At 41.0% G+C, this 17,443-nt stretch overlaps 1 protein-coding gene across 5 annotated transcripts in view; it reads right to left on the reverse strand.

The window, feature by feature from the left end:
* iqsec1b (IQ motif and Sec7 domain ArfGEF 1b) overlaps nt 1–17,443 on the reverse strand; it is a 239,909-nt gene that overhangs the window by 139,207 nt on the left and 83,259 nt on the right. For 3 of the 5 annotated variants that reach the window (XM_014337528.2, XM_005934522.3, XM_014337535.2), the window contains one exon: nt 4,680–4,787. The exons of the other annotated variants lie outside the window; for them this stretch is intronic. In XM_014337528.2, the coding sequence (XP_014193014.1) occupies nt 4,680–4,787 (108 nt within the window). The remainder of the gene's footprint in view (nt 1–4,679; nt 4,788–17,443) is intronic. 5 annotated transcript variants of the gene reach the window in all.

Here is a 17,443-nt window from a genome sequence, read left to right on the forward strand (position 1 = left end):
GGGCTGAATAATTACGCACACCCCACTTTGTATTAACATTTGTAAAAAATGTTTGGAATCATGTATGATTTTCGTTCCACTTCTCACGTGTGCACCACTTTGTGTTGGTCTTTCATGTGGAATTCCAATAAAATTGATTCATGTTTGTGGCTGTAATGAGACAAAATGTGGAAATGTTCAAGGGGGCCGAATACTTTTGCAAGCCACTGTAAGACAACTGCATTTAATGCAACAATTTATCAGCCTATCTAACAAGGAGCCTACCTATCAGCAAATTAGATGACTAATATAATAACAGTCACTGATGTGTATCCTCAGTTTTACATCAATTTTGTGTTGCTTAATGCATGAAAAATATTTATGAAAAAAAAACAGTGGAAAAGTTGTTCTAAACGTTGGTATCAGTATCTGTTCATCCCATTCAAACTCAGTATTGTGACTACCCGGAGCAACACAGACGTGGTCAACATTGGCTCTGATTAATCCTCCACTCAATGGCAAAAAGAGGCATGGGAACAAATTATCATTTAAAGTCAAAGATAAGAATGTTGCTTGAAGTGCAGAGAAAGATGTTAGTGGGGTGGTGGTGATATACCTGCTTAACACTCTGGAAATCAATCTCACTGTCTTGGCAATTTTAAATGAAAATTTTTTAACATGTTTTGAAAAAACAAAAGTACTTCTTGTTTGACTTCAAACCATAGGGTCAGGGTTCAGGGTCGGGGTCATCGTTGATCAGAACGGTTATGTTTTAGCAAGTAAAAACAATTATGTTGTTACTTGCGTTACAAAGGTTCTTCAGTTATCTGTGCGGCAGCCAGAACGAAAGGAAAAAAATAAATCAGACAAATGTGTATATATCTTCCTGCGCACTCGAGCTACAATCAGCTGATTTGAGTTCATGTGCAGGAGGAGGAAAATAGTGGAGCGATCTACAGCAGGTCAAGGCAGACGGCCACGCCCCTCCCTGAGCCTGGTTCTGCTGGAGGTTTCTTCCTGTTAAAACTGAGTTTTTCCTTCCCACTGTTACCAAGGTGCTTGCTCATAGGGGGTCATGATTGTTGGGCTTTTCTCTGTATGTATTATTGTAGGGTCTCCTTTGCAATATAAAGCGCATTGAGGCGACTGTTGTTGTGATTTGGCGCTGTAGAAATAAAACTGAATTGAAATTGAACTGTAACAAAATCAATGCCGGGTCAGGTTTGTAGCCTCCATTTCTATCTGTTCATGTTTCTGCAGTGATGATCGCTTTGAAGTTTCTTTGGGTAGGTTATAAGCTGTGTTGCTGGCCGTGTGTTCATACATGAATAGTAAAAGAAAGCTTGTATGTGTGTCCTCATTAGGACAGGGATGTGTGTTGGTGTGTGGAACTGTAGTTTATATTGTTAACTGGTAATTAGGTGACGGTGCACTTCCGGTAAGACATGTTCAGAGTAACGAGAAAGTAATGCTGAGTAGTGTAAGAAATTACTTTCTCTGGTGAGCAATTAACAAATAGTGCACAACCATCACTATCACCAACCACACATTTAGATGGTTTGGTATTGTTTGTTACAGTATTCTGTGATTCTCACCCCATACTTCATAATAGTAGGGTTGAGACTAAATCACCAACAAAATTTGACCTGGTGTTACAAAGGCCCTACTTGAAAAATCACAGAATCTAGAGGCACTAATTTACAGTTTCGATTAGCTTGTAAATAGTCTGTTTTTTTAGAACAGGAACAACTTCCTATGATTCTCATTGTTTTTCACATTTTTTTTGATGCAAAGAACTTAGTTTCTTCACCAGCTAATGGAAATATTGGAACACTTTTAATGCAATCAGCACATTATGTTCACGGTGTATAGTGCACACACGCACACACACACAAATAAATAAATAAAAAAACACATCAGGCTTCAATGAATCAAAATGGATGCTGACTCGTGCATATGTTGCGATGATAAGAGCAGAGCACAAAGTGAGAAAATGAATCTTAACCTAGACCAGGCATACTCTTTTGTTGGATCTCTGCTTGAAGGCCATACATAATAAAAACATGACGCCATCACCAGTTCATCAGCAGTTCTCAGTGTAAACGGGTTTTACATTGATAAAACCCTACAGAGGGACATCAGGTTCCAACTGTGCCTTCTGGAGAGTGCAGATAGAAGAGAAGGAAAAGATGAAGTGGATACTGAGGTTTACAGAAAACCATTTACACAGATCACTACCTGCTGTCAGATTCACATCATCTGATGGAGCTCAAACTGGAAGTAATCTGGACGCACCTCCACTGGCAGTGACCGTATCAAGAAAAATAACAGTTGCCTAAAACTCAAGTAACATCCAGCTTTGCAAGCCTGGAGTTACACTCACTGAGCTTTCATTAAAAAGCATCCAAAAGGAGCTGGAGAAAAATAAACAAGACAAAGCAGACCATAGTGAGACACGAACATATTGTCTTTCAGTATGTGGCTCTGTGGATTTGGGCTTTTTCCCAAATGCAAAATTACTATGTTTTTTTTTTTTTCAGAATTGGCAATATGCTGAGATAAAGCCTGGCTAAACATTACCAAGGAGGGGACACCTGCACATTAGTGAGACTGAACAGAACACCCACAAACAAATGCAATTCTAGCCAGACATTTGCACTAATGAACACAATCCAGCACATTTACAGCTGCAAGGTCTCAAATAAAAGAGCAAACTGAAGCTGGTGGTCAGTCGTGCTGACCCATGGACCCTTCAGTTCCCCTAAGCTAAGCTTCTCCTATTGACTCAGATGCAGTTCATACAGGTTGTACATCAAGTTTCCCCAAATTTTATATCAGAAATGATTAAAAAAATGCTATTCTACATAGAAGTAAATTCAGGAACAAAGACTGGGAACATGTTGATGATGTATCCTGTACTTTGGGGCATGTACCAGTTTTGCATTCAATGAAATCATTTCCCTTTTCCTTCTTTGAATTTCTTCCTTGGCTAGATAAATGTAGTCATGGGCTGTGTGCGCTCAGGTGTTTGGAGCTGACCAATAGGAGCAGCTTTAGCAGGTAAGTTTGCAGGACGTGCTGCTGATCTGAACTGTGGACCAAAACCAGTTCGGGGGCTGAGGTAAGAATATCAGGCACACTGAGAAGAGCAGGTCTGTCTTAGATTCCTATTTTAAGCATAATTTCGAGAACACAGCTTTGGCCATCTTTGTTGAAATTCAGTACTGTGTGTTCTGCACTACACAGTATGAAAGCAGTTCTCTGTGTGATTTCACAGTTTGAATCGTAATAATCTTTTATTAAACAATTTCAGTTTTATTATTATTTGCTTGAAAATGCAATAATGGAGAGGAAAGAGCAGAATCACAGCGATTCTGCAAGACTACCAAAGTCCAAAAGAAGGGAGTAATCTTATCTCTAGCTGTTACCTTTTCCTGCTGCTGACACCCTTAATCTTATTTCCACCAAATATAAAAGCCAATAATCTGTTTCTAAAGCTGATCCACTATATGGCTGCATTTTGCTTCACAGTGCGATTTCTACCTGCAGCAGTGTGTCACCATGTCTCTCTGTAATTTTAACATAATTGCATTCATTACCCAGTCTGCACACCTACGTCTTATTGTAAGCTCCAGCTTGACCCAAACTTCATTTGGAGCACAACTCCCTGGGCAATTGTAATTGATGTGCACTTGCTCTTCGTGTTCCTCGGCAAACACTTGTTAATAGAGCAGGACAGCTCAAGACCTCGCTGTAATCACAAGTGTTTAGCACTCATTCTTTGTACTCACTTCATCACCATGCCTAATTAGAATCAATAAACATGGTGAGCAAACATTAATCATCAGGGCTTTCACTATTTCCTTTTACAGACCAAAGCCCAGAGGGTGAGGTGTCTTAACCTCATCTTTGCCACCGTCCCACAAACCTGCCTTTAGAACCGCTCTCGAGCACAGTGCTGGATATTCCATAGATATAGCTAGGGTGCTGTCAGGAATAAAAACCCTTTGAAATTGCCATGAAGCTTTTGAAGCCTGTGTCCCACTGCTCAGCTCGCTGAGGGTTTTCATCTCTCCCCATCTCTCCTCATTTGCAGAGCTCTCAGGGCCTCACTGAGCAGCTGTAATGAACTCCAAGGGAAAAAAAATGAAAAGAATCCATAGAGGGGAGGACTGTAATGGACAGCCAGTCAGTCATGCACTGTATATGCTGGAGGTTGCTATATGCAAACAAGCTGCTTGTAATAATCTACAAATCTGTTTTAGAACAGCAGGGTTTGTTACTCATTTTCAAACATATTGTTCAATACTGAAGGGGAGAGGCATCGGAAAGGGGAGATGCGTGCCCTCTTTATCCTGCAAAGGAATGCACTACCCCACTAAGCTTCAGCTTCGCAGCTCTGGTCGTAATGGGTGTTGTTCATTTTTTATCTGAGCGGATTTGAGGAGCCCACCCATAAGCTAGCTCACAGCAGGCGATGGAAGCTTTCACCAGCAAACGGAAATGAGTGACAAACACTGAAAAGCAGAATGGGGAATGGGAAGATCAGAAATGAGGTGTTTTATCAGGCTGATAAAAACTGTATGGACTACCACCAGGACGGAAACAGCTGTAATGGAGACAGACTGTCAGAAAATGGTCTTACAAATTCTTGGGCTGATGAATAGTTAAAAAAACAAAAGCAAAACCCTTCAATTTACCCAAAAGATGCAGACTTCCATTTGCGACAGGGGTAACTCCTTCTACATGGAGGGGCAAAAAGGTTTAGAGGGATCTCAGAGACTTCTACGGGCAATGAGGTGTGCCGCCTGCAACATAAAAAGAGAGAGGCATGTTGAAGTGGTTCATAATGCACATTTTGTGAAGTTCAAGAAATTATAGCAGCACATTTTCACTCAGAACCAGACAGCAAGTGATGCATGGGCGATGACATGTTGCAGCATGAACTGTGGTGTACTGTATAGCAAGAAGGGCAGCCGGCTCACTCCCGCCAAGCTGAATGTTGTGCTTGGCAGAAAGAGAGATTACTTCAGTCCACTGCCTGCAGCATTTTAATGCCTTCGAATCAGAGCTGAGAACTCGCATATATGCACAGTGGGCTGAATCAGCACACAGAGCTCTGAGCCAGGTAGAGAGCAGAGAGAGGAAGGAGAGGAGGAGGAGGGAGGCAGGAGCTGAGGCGTGATCGAAATGTACCAGGCTGAGAGTAACGTGAGACGATACCAGAGGACAGGAAGGAAGAAGAAGACAAGAGGAAGCAGTTCAATTACTCTCTATTATCTACACTGTTAGCATCAATGACCTTCATAGCTCCAATCTGAAGTGTCAGTTACTGTCTATAGTAATTACCAACTTTGTCATATTTTAAGAAAATTATTTAAAGGTGCTGCACGTAATACAGAAACCCGAGGAGTTGTGAAGTGTCGTATTTAAATTAGAATCACTTTCATATCATATCCACTGTACAAAGTCATCATCTGTGGCTATTTTCTCCAAGAACAACTTTGTACGTCTTGTATAAACCCACTGTATCGCGCACGCACGCACACACACACGCACGCACGCACGCACGCACACACCAAGCTGCTCATTTTATAAATAAATGATGATTGTTTCAGTTCTTTCCAGGAGCCTGTGCCTAAAGTACAGAGGAGGAAGTTCACCTTCAGAATTTCTAACCAGTGTAAAAGATGAACAGATCCACTGTGGCATCATGCATTGCTTAATGAAATCCTGTCGTTAAGCCACGAGCTGAGTGGCTTTTTTGGCTGTCACCATCTTCGAGTTTTCACACCACACATGACAAGCAAGGTTTGGATCAGACAGGGAAACTCTGACGGAAGATTTAAAACTAGCAACTGAGACCATAAAATCATCAAGAAAGTGTTTGCTTAGATTACTTATCTCTTCCTAAATGTAACCAGGCAGGTTTTGATTCCTAAACTAAACCAAAATGTGTCTGAAAAGTAAAATGAACAAAAAACAACAACTCACCAGCAAAATCTAAATATAATAAATCACGATAACCTCACATTTTACACAAAACATGAACTCCAGTCTTCTCTCTGGCCCATTTGTCTGCTATGTTTTCCTCCCCATGTGGGTGTTAATGCTAACGTATTTCTTTAAGTCATCACAACAAGCAAACTACCCAGTACCTGAACGTTTGACCTGGTTTACAAAAAATGCAAAAATGTGGCAATACTTTGCTTAATTTATATTACATTACAATATATTAGCTGGGATGTATTTATGAAAGGACAGGCTAACCTATATGGAAAAGCTAGATATAAATCTTATAAATTTTGCATCTGTCTTGTGTGAAACTTGTATGAAAAGCATATAAGAGTGAAAACAGATATAAGATCCCCTGAAAAATTATATAATGAAACTTGTATGTTTTGGATACTTACTAAAACAATATATGAAAGTAATGAGAAAGTGGCCACTTTCATGAGTAAATCATGTAAGTTTTTACTATTTCTTTTCCATATTGGAAATACTGCCAATCTCTAATAAGTCAAAAATCTGATATTTCTCTGAGGTACAAGTAACGACTCAGTTGAATTGGGCAGATTGAGATCATGTTCTCATAACTGAAATAGGATTTTGGAATTGGTGGGTTGAAATAAAAAAAATTCTGAAATCCACCAAGCAACGATGACATCATAGAGCGAGGACACTTGGGCGGCATGGTGTTGTGCAGATTGGCACAATCATCTTAACAACAGTGTTCTCTCTGTGCTTGTTTCTTTTACATGCAGCTCTGGTGTGCATGTTAGATTAACTGGGGATTCTAAATTATTCGTAGGTGTGGATGCAAAACAGATAAAGTGCTGTTTGATTATATAATGTGGCCTGAAGTATAGAGCACTCTGAATGGCCAGTAACACTAGAAAAGCGTTATTTACATGTCTTTCATTTCAAAGAGCATACACTTGTTCATAGAGCATGTTGTTCACAAAATGTTTTTGTGCAAATAACCTCGCAGGATCCCAGAGAGTCAAGTCAAGGCTTTGCTAAACAGCGAGGAGTGAGGAGGCAAGGTGGGATCAGGAACCAGCCATCGGGGCGAATACTTGACTGCCCATAAATAAAACAGCTATACATCTCCCCTCGGTGTCTAATTGCTGCACCTAGCTGAGAAATGGAAGCAGTAGACACTTGTCATTGAATCCCTTACAGTGAGGACTGATGCCAACTGGTCCACTAGATAATGTGCTGCTATCGGATGCTGAGGACGTGCTGGTCAGCTGACAGTACTGAGCCTGTTCACACTGTACGCTCACAAGTCCTGACCTCCAAACGTAGCAAATGTACTTTCAAGGGAGGTTTACCTCACAGAGGGATTTTAAAGACTTTCCCAAGTTCTGAGAATAAAATGTGCTATGTTCTTTTTTTTTAAAGTCCTTGCAAAGTCATTCTTTGGGGACTGATATTTTCCTGTCTCTCTACCCTGTGTGATACTCCCACATGCATCAATCACACAGAAACAGAGCATTTTCTGGTGTCAGAAGAGCTCTGTAAGCAGCAGTGCAAACGCAGAACTGATGCTTAAATGGAATGCAGCAAATTAGATTGGGCTTGATGAACTTGTAAACCTTTGAGCTTAGGCAGAATTAACTTCAAGAGGTATTTCTGTAAGGCTGATACATAAACAAGCATAAAAAATTGCTTTGATCAGCTTGATATAAGCACAAGACTGTATGTGAGGAATACCAATAATGGTTTAACATGGAAAGGATGACGATTTTCAATAGGATTCCTAAATAAAGCTAAATAAATATTTGTCTTAATGCATGCTCAATCATCCAGGTAAGCAAAGTTGATTCTGTTCATCTGGACGTAGTGTTTCATCATCATCCAAGTGACTTCTTCAGTCTCAGCTGACTGCAGGTTCCCCCAACCTTATAAACAGTACATTTGCGCAATGACTGAAACTAGCACCACTGAATGAACAATGGGCTGGGAGGTTGGTTCCTTGATCATTAATATGATCATAAACAGATATTCCACTGTGGTAGATTCCTACACATCTAACTTACAAAAGTCAGCTTCTGCAAATCTCCCTACAGGGAAGGAGGCAACCTTGTTCATTCACTGAGATCAGCAGCACACTTTCCAGTTGGAGAGTTAAAAAATGACTCTGTAATGTTTTACAGTATCATGAACTGCAAGTTCTAACTTGTGAATGATGCAGTGAGGGTTGATCTTTTTTTTTTAATGCAGCTGCACCGTCACACAAAGGCATCAAACTGTGCACATAATTTCTTCAAAGCTTTGCAGCAAGAGTTTCTGCATGATGTCTCAGGCAGAGACCCCGGTGCAAAGCTGCAATTCAATAAGATGAAATACCCAGCTGCACATGTCACTATTGTTGGGAATTCTGAGGTCAATTATGCAGTATTCCAACGTTCTAAATCCGGTTTGTCTTTTATTTAGGTGTCACTCTGAAATGTTAGTGCTTTGGCTTAATGCAAAGCTGGAACATCCATACACACAGAGCACTGAAAGTGAAAGTTTGTCATTTGACTGATGTTTGTGGTGTAGATCGTTTCAAGATACCGGGCTGAAAAATATTTGTTTAATGATTTGAAACACTTAAGTATAACAGATATCTGAAAAACTAAGAAATCAAATGCTTCCTTACTTCAGTGTACATATACACAGTGCTTAACAACTTTATCAGGAGAAAACACATAGAAATGTGTCAAAAACTTGTTTGGAAATACAATTTAATATTAATTTTTTAGACTTAAATTTGAGCTGGCACATCAGAATCATCTGAGAACTCAGAAATGAATCAAGGAAAGCATTCAAACACTAAAGCTAATATTTTTTATAGTCCCAATTCAAAGCATTCTCATTATTCTAATAAGCAGATAATTTCTGGTTTGACAGTGTTCAGTCTGATGTGTCCTCTTCACCTTGGTGAAAAAAGTAAAAGTAAATGTAAATCCTCTGAAGGCACTGCACTTGTGATTGGAAGACCCTGTGTAAAATGTAAAGCAGCACAGTAGTGTGCTATGTGGATAAACATGCCCTACAGGACAAATGGGTTGTGGTCTTCTGTGACCTGGAGCTGCCAGTAATAATCTCTCCTCCGTGGAGGTTAAGTCCTGGAGGAAGATTTCCCACTGCCTCCCACATAAGCCTTCTGTTATCACAGGAATGCAGGTTCTGCAATCGCTAAACACTTCCTCCCAAAACCTGTAAACTACAAAGTCTTACAAAGTGCTTTCAAGGACTAATTGAGCGCAGTAATTGGGGGATATGCTAGATAATCATTTACAGACCCACACAAACATAATCAATACATACATACACTGGTTCAGATTTGAGGAAAGACCCACCGCTATCAACACCTCCTCAAAATACCACATGTCTAAGTTTAGAATTGCAAAATAATACAGAGGTACTGTTAAAGTGATAGGTCATTTTTTTCACACTATTATCAGACACTAAATAAGCCAGCTCTGGTGTTACAGTACGAATGGTAGTGTCAGGAGAGTTTTTCATTACACTATATTGCTATACTGCTATCATCAAATATACAAAATGACAAGCTTATCCAAGTTAACAGCAATGAAATTTTTTGGGGAGGGAGATTCCTTCCTCCTGTTTCAATCAGTGCTAGTTTATTTTTTATCCTCAGTAGGAATAAAATTTCCCAAAACACCACAAACTGATTGACAATATTAAACAGTCTAAAATGAAAAGAACAACCAAATCATAAAATGACTGTCAGCTTCATTCAACTTTTAAATTCACATTAAGCCAAAGCTTGATGTGAATGTTACTGTTTTAGAGTGAAAAAAATCCCCGAACTCCTAGAAATATTCCTACTGTGCCAACCACATGCCTAATCTTTGACACCAGAATTCCCTGCAAATGTAAAATCTTCAGCTTATTCTTTCGTTTTATTAAATTGCAGCTATGCACTGGGCTGCTCCCTGCAGCATCCTGCAGTTATAAGAAGCACCTCTGAAGAAACTACAAACACGGGTTGTTGGCTTTACAAACAGTAGTGCTGCTGCGGCGCTGGGTCCATATAGCGGAGTAGGCACGCTCCAATGTGAAAATATCAACCATAACCATAACCAATTATTCACTTGATCATTCAGAAATGAGAACTTAGAGTCCAAGAATTTGTAGAAGAAATTTACAGAGCTTACAGAGATGTTTTCACACATTATTAACTCAAACTGGAAGTCAGTCTAAATCTGACATGTAGATGTCTACTGTGGCAGAATATTTATTTATTCGTTCATAAATTATATAAGTACAAAGTGAGGTTGAACATCACTGCCTACTATGTAAGGGTTGGTTGCTGGCTGCTGTCATCTGTCAAAAAGAAGTAAAATGAGATAATCAGACGTGTTTTGTTAAAGGCTACTCACTGTCGTAGCATATAATGGTGAATAGACTGTAAAATAATGAAATAATGTTTTTGTAAAAGTTAAAAGTTATCTAAATTCTGTGGACCCCTAAACTGTTTAACGTCAGGCAAATAAAGACATAACTGGGAAAAAAAATCAATGAATCAATTGGTCAATGAAATCTCTATGATATTGGTGAATCTAATAATAACAATATATAATGGAGAGGTTAAAGTTGCCTGAAATGATCTGGAACAGTGTTCTGCACCTTCAGTCAATGAGCAATAAAACTGACAGACACTTGATCTATATTACTGTAATGATCTTTATTTCATGATGGCTTTGCTCAGAGATAAAAATAAATAAATAAAAGCATCTCATGACCCACTTACACTCTCAACAGATCCTTTTTTTCTTTTTATCCCTGTGATGTGTTCATGGTACAGATTTAAAGCTACAGCTGGTGTTTCATCAACCAGTGAATGCCACTAAAGAGGAGCGAGCGAGTAACAGATTCTTAAGTTGCAGGTAATTTCAAACAGCTTTTTAAGCAGCTGAAGAAATACAGTGGGGCAAAAAAAGTATTTAGTCAGCCACCGATTGTGCAAGTTCCTCCACTTAAAATGATGACAGAGGTCAGTAATTTGCACCAGAGGTACACATCAACTGTGAGAGACAGAATGTGAAAAAAATCCATGAATCCACATGGTAGGATTTGTAAAGAATTTATTCGTAAATTCAGGGTGGAAAATAAGTATTTGGTCACCTCAAACAAGGAAAATCTCTGGCTCTCACAGACCTGTAACGTCTTCTGTAAGAAGCTTTTCTGTCCCCCACTCGTTACCTGTATGAATGGCACCTGTTTGAACTCATCATCTGTATAAAAGACACCTGTCCACAGCCTCAAACAGTCAGACTCCAAACTCCGCCATGGCCAAGACCAAAGAGCTTTCGAAGGACACCAGGAAAAGTATTGTAGACCTGCACCAGACTGGGAAGAGTGAATCTACAATAGGCAAGCAGCTTGGTGTGAAAAAATCAACTGTGGGAGCAATCATCAGAAAATGGAAGACATACAAGACCACTGATAATCTCCCTCGATCTGGGGCTCCACGCAAGATCTCATCCCGTGGGGTCAAAATGATCATGAGAACGGTGAGCAAAGATCCCAGAACCACACGGGGGGACCTGGTGAATGACCTGCAGAGAGCTGGGACCAAAGTAACAAAGGTCACCATCAGTAACACACTACAACGGCAGGGAATCAAATCCCGCAGTGCCAGACGTGTTCCGCTGCTGAAGCCAGTGCATGTCCAGGCCCGTCTGAAGTTTGCCAGAGAGCACATGGATGATACAGCAGAGGATTGGGAGAATGTCATGTGGTCAGATGAAACCAAAGTAGAACTTTTTGGTATAAACTCAACTCGTCGTGTTTGGAGGAAGAAGAATACTGAGTTGCATCCCAAGAACACCATACCTACTGTGAAGCATGGGGGTGGAAACATCATGCTATGGGGCTGTTTTTCTGCCAAGGGGACAGGACGACTGATCCGTGTTAAGGACAGAATGAATGGGGCCATGTATCGTGAGATTTTGAGCCAAAACCTGCTTCCATCAGTGAGAACTTTGAAGATGAAACGAGGCTGGGTCTTCCAACATGACAATGATCCAAAACACACCGCCCGGGCAACAAAGGAGTGGCTCCGTAAGAAGCATTTGAAAGTCCTGGAGTGGCCTAGCCAGTCTCCAGACCTCAACCCCATAGAAAATCTGTGGCGGGAGTTGAAAGTCCGTGTTGCTCGGCGACAGCCCCAAAACATCACTGCTCTCGAGAAGATCTGCATGGAGGAATGGGCCAAAATACCAGCTACTGTGTGTGCAAACCTGGTAAAGACCTATAGTAAACGTTTGACCTCTGTTATTGCCAACAAAGGTTATGTTACAAAGTATTGAGTTGTATTTTTGTTATTGACCAAATACTTATTTTCCACCCTGATTTACGAATAAATTCTTTACAAATCCTACCATGTGGATTCATGGATTTTTTTTTCACATTCTGTCTCTCACAGTTGAAGTGTACCTCTGGTGCAAATTACTCACCTCTGTCATCATTTTAGGTGGGGGAACTTGCACAATCGGTGGCTGACTAAATACTTTTTTGCCCCACTGTATTACTAAACACAAAAACTGTTTCTGTGCAGTTTTTCACTAGTGTGCAGTTGCTGTGTTACCCAGGGAGAGAAAAAACAGATGAATGTGTAACACTGAGAGATGGAGAAAGTTGTAAAAGTGGGATATTGCAAAGATAAGCACTGATCAGCAGGTGAAATTTAGCAAACGCGAAATTTAAATCTTACCGTCCTAATTTATTTTAAAGGTTTTAAATTAAAAACTGATACTTTCTGCTGAATTGTGTTTCGGAAAACATCTTGCAAAAAATAAATAAAGTAAATTAATGTTATTCAAACTGCATCAAACCTTTATAATACAGTGTAGTCCAAAGCACTCTGGCTAGCTTGCAGTACTGTGGTGAAGTTTACAATGACACCAGACATGGTTTTCATGGTCAGGCTTCGGTTAGAGTGTAGCAAACATCTATTAAAATTAAAGTTGATGATGATGATTAGATTCACTCATTGACTTCTCCCACTGATCACATGCAGTGTGTCTGTATTATAAAACAGGCACACTGCATCATTACATTTGTCTGTAAATGCAATTTACATAGTTACTAATCATACAGCTACAACCACGATATTTTGTGAGCCCACCGTGTTTTCTATACAGTCTAAGGTCTCCAAACACGGGTGGAGCATGTTACAGCAGTTTCATATTTTGAAAGTGACCTGTCCCATCCCCCACTGCAGAGGCAACGAGCACTGGTCAGTGAGTTATTTACTTTCAGGGTCATGCATCACTGCAGCCACACTGACTGTACAAAAAAACAATCATCTGCATTTGGTTTCCTGAGGGAGAAGAGAGCAGGGAGAGGAGGAGGGTGTGGGAGGTTGGGGGTCAGGTTCCACTGGTAATGGTGTCGGTGAGGAGTCAATACTGTATGCTCCCTCTCTTAATCAGCACAGTACAACAAGGTCAGCTCCTCTGGAAACTGCTGCACCGTGGCCGATCCAGCACCATCTGTGGTGGTGGTGTCCGAGCCCTGCTGCAGCACACGGGACACAAGAACTTTATCATGGGCGTGTGACGGCACAGTCTTCAGGAAAAAAAACAACAACAATAACAAAAAAAAACCCCACTGTGACTTCTTAACTTGTTCCTGTTGGATGAGTAACATCCGCTAGTTATGTAACACAGAGTCGGCTGTTTGCTGTGCTACTCAAACAACAGGTTTAAGCGGTTTTCCTTTACATAATACCAAAATCCAAATCTTTTTCTTTCCTCTAGATGAGCCGTAAGCATGCTTACTAATGGTATTACTCAAACAAGAGGGCCACAGCTCTCTAATGTCAGATATCCTGATATTCTTTTAGTCTATGGGTTTGTGTTTTCTAAGGCAAATGCTCTTACACAACAGGGAACTCATGTCCTGATAGATTTAAAATATTGACGTGTGCTGATTATGACAAGATCAGATTATTCTTTTTGCTAAAAGTGAAATTTGTAAAAATGGTGATTAATCTGACAGAGTGAAATATTGAAGGAATCCAATTAACCTTTCCTGATTCAGCGTGAGGCTTTTGGAAATCGGCTTTGCTGTGGTGTGCCTCCCACTATCGTTCTCGCCATCTCTTTTCTCTCATCAGCTTTGCATCACTGGAGTCCAGAGGGAGAGACATTTATAAGCCTCAGTAGTAAATACAAAGAGTTAATTATTCATGGAGCCTACTACCCAGTTATTACCATGTAAGGAGGAAGGGGGGGAAAAGGAGGAAAACCTCTCAATTAATTATTGTAGTTTATGGCACTTTCGAGCATGAGTGTCTGGAATCTGTGTTACAGGGGAATCTTTGTTTACAACTGGGCCACTCGGCTGTGTCGTTCGTCATCACCACAGGCCTATATCTCCTTATCCCACAGGAGCAGATCAAGGAACGGAAAAATAAACAGAGGCCTCGTAACACATAAGCACAATTAGGAATGCCAGCCCGTCAGGCAGCGCAGTTCATGAAGGATAACATACAACTTTCAGGGGAACGCCGAACAAAACGGAATGTGTCAAAGAGTCAGGCCTTTACAATTTATCATCCTCTGTCAAACACATTAGCAGAGCTGTATGATGCAAAAATTTCCCCGTTGTGGGATCAATAAAGTCTTATCTTATCTTATCTTATGTTGCTGTTCCCGTGGACGTGAGAGCTTGCATCCACAGTTTCTCTGAGGAAAACAGTCCTAGTTGCTTCAGAAGTCCATTCCTGCCCTGAGTCAAGCTGTTGTATGTCTCTGCATATTTAGTGCCATAATGACGATTCAAATTTTAAGCAATCTAACAAAGGCAAGAAGCCTAAAAACACTGTTTAAAAAGTAACTTGTTATGGTAGCTTTACAAAAGTTGACATTTCTCATGACAGTATGAATGTCAAGACTTTGGTGTTAACAGTGAGTGCCTTTAGTGTAAGAGGGCTGTTTTTAGAGAAGTTAGACAGAGCAGAGCTGAACACAGTCATGACCGTGGGAAATTTCCTCACACAGGTGTGTTGATGCCACGTGATAGTCCATAACCACTTCTACAGCAAAGTTATCCTTGGGGGTGCTTCTTCTTATACAATGCAATGTCAGCATACAAAACAGTGGATTTCTGCCAGCAGAGCAACTTTTCAGCTGGAATAATATGTAATGCATCAACCCCGTGTGACCTGGTGTGTCAAAGAAGTTAAAAATGGTTCATCCTGCTCTCACCCCAGGGACGAAGGAGACAGCAGGAGGTCAAAGGAAAAAGAGAAGGTTAAAAGTAGACCTGCTGAAAGACCTGACTTCTGCTAATTGACACCCTTGGAACACCAGAGGGTTCTGTTGTACTCAGGCTATTTAGAACTGTGGCAACACAGGTCAGGTTCCTGATATATAGTATCTCACAAAAGTGAGTACACTCCTCACATTTTTGTAAATAGTTTGTTCTATTTTTTCATGGGACAACACTGAAGTTATGACACTCTGATACAATGTAAAGTAGTCAGTGTACAGCTTGTACAACAGTGTAAATTTGCTGTCACCTCTAAATAACTCAACATACAGCCATTAACGTCTAAGCTGCTGGCAACAAAAGTGAGTACAACCTTAAGTGAAAATGTCCAAACTGTGCTCAAAGTTTCATTTTTTTGTGTGGCAACCATTATTTTCCAACACTGCCTTAACTCTGTTGATCGTGGAGTTCACTAGAGCTTCACAGGGTGCCACTGGAATCCTCTTCCACTCCTCCATGATGACATCACGGACCTGGTGGATGTTAGGGACCCTGCGGTCCTCCACCTTCCATTTGAGGATGCCCCACAGATGTTCAATAGGGTTTAAGTCTGGAGACATGCTTGGCCAGTCCTTTACCCTCAGTGTATTTAGCAGGGCACTGGTCTTTTTGGAGGTGTGTTTGGGATTGTTATCATGTTGGAATATTGTCCTGTTGCCCAGTTTCTGAAGGGAGGGGATCATGCTCTGCTTCAGTATGTCACAGTACATGTTGGCATTCATGGTTCCCTCAATTAACTGTAGCTCCCCGCACCAGCAGCACTCTTGCAGCCCCAAACAATGACATCCCACCACCATGCTTGACCTTAAGACATTTTCACTTAAGGTTGTACTCACTTTTGTGGCCAAGACACACTTGTCTTTGTACTCCTCACCGGGTTGTCACCACACACCCCTGACACCATCTGAACCAAATAAGTTTATCTTGGTCTCATCAGACCACAGGTAATACGTGTCCTTAGTCTGCTTGTCTTCAGCAAAATGTTCTGGTCTTTCTTGTACATTATCTTTGTAACGTGGGACCCAAGAAACATACGCTGGAGCGAATATGATGACAGCAGAACTTTTATTTAATACTGTGGTTTGTTTACTGGGACACAGAAACTCCCGCTCTCTCTCTGCTGTCACGTCCGCTTCCCCCCTCCGACTGTCACTGCTGACATATAAAGAGACACAATCACTGTCAGATCCCAGCACACCTGTTCACCCCGCCCCTGCGCCGCCCCGGGAGCTCACTGCGTCACCTCTCCTCTGCAGCTGGCCAGAGACCACACCCACGCCACAATCTTTAGACGAGGCTTCCTTCTGGGACGACAGCCATGTGATGCAGTGTGTGGCGTATGGTGTGAGCACTGACAGGCTGACCCTCCACGCCTTCTGCAGCAATGCTGGTAGCACTCAGCCACATGACAACAGGAAGGGAAATTGAGCACAGTTTGGACATTTTCACTTAAGGTTGTACTCACTTTTGTGGCCAGCAGTTTAGACATTAATGATAAAAATGAGCTTGTGGGGCCTTTTCGGGTTGAGGATGGAGTCAAGCTCAACTCCCAGTCCTACTGCCAGTTTCTGGAAGACACCTTCTTCAAGCAGTGGTACAGGAAGAAGTCTGCATCCTTCAAGAAAAACATGATTTTCATGCAGGACAATGCTCCATCACACGCGTCCAAGTACTCCACAGCGTGGCTGGCAAGAAAGGGTATAAAAGAAGAAAAACTAATGACATGGCCTCCTTGTTCACCTGATCTGAACCCCATTGAGAACCTGTGGTCCATCATCAAATGTGAGATTTACAAGGAGGGAAAACAGTACACCTCTCTGAACAGTGTCTGGGAGGCTGTGGTTGCTGCTGCACGCAATGTTGATGGTGAACAGATCAAAACACTGACAGAATCCATGGATGGCAGGCTTTTGAGTGTCCTTGCAAAGAAAGGTGGCTATATTGGTCGCTGATTTGTTTTTGTTTTGTTTTTGAATGTCAGAAATGTATATTTGTGAATGTGGAGATGTTATATTGGTTTCACTGGTAAAAATAAATAATTGAAATGGGTATATATTTGTCTTTTGTTAAGTTGCCTAATAATTATGCACAGTAATAGTCACCTGCACACACAGATATCCCCCTAAAATAGCTAAAACTAAAAACAAACTAAAAACTACTTCCA

The sequence above is a fragment of the Haplochromis burtoni genome, unplaced genomic scaffold, assembly GCF_018398535.1.
Source record: "Haplochromis burtoni strain Fernald_Lab_line unplaced genomic scaffold, NCSU_Asbu1 Contig_186, whole genome shotgun sequence".
NCBI classification, from domain to species: domain Eukaryota; kingdom Metazoa; phylum Chordata; class Actinopteri; order Cichliformes; family Cichlidae; genus Haplochromis; species Haplochromis burtoni.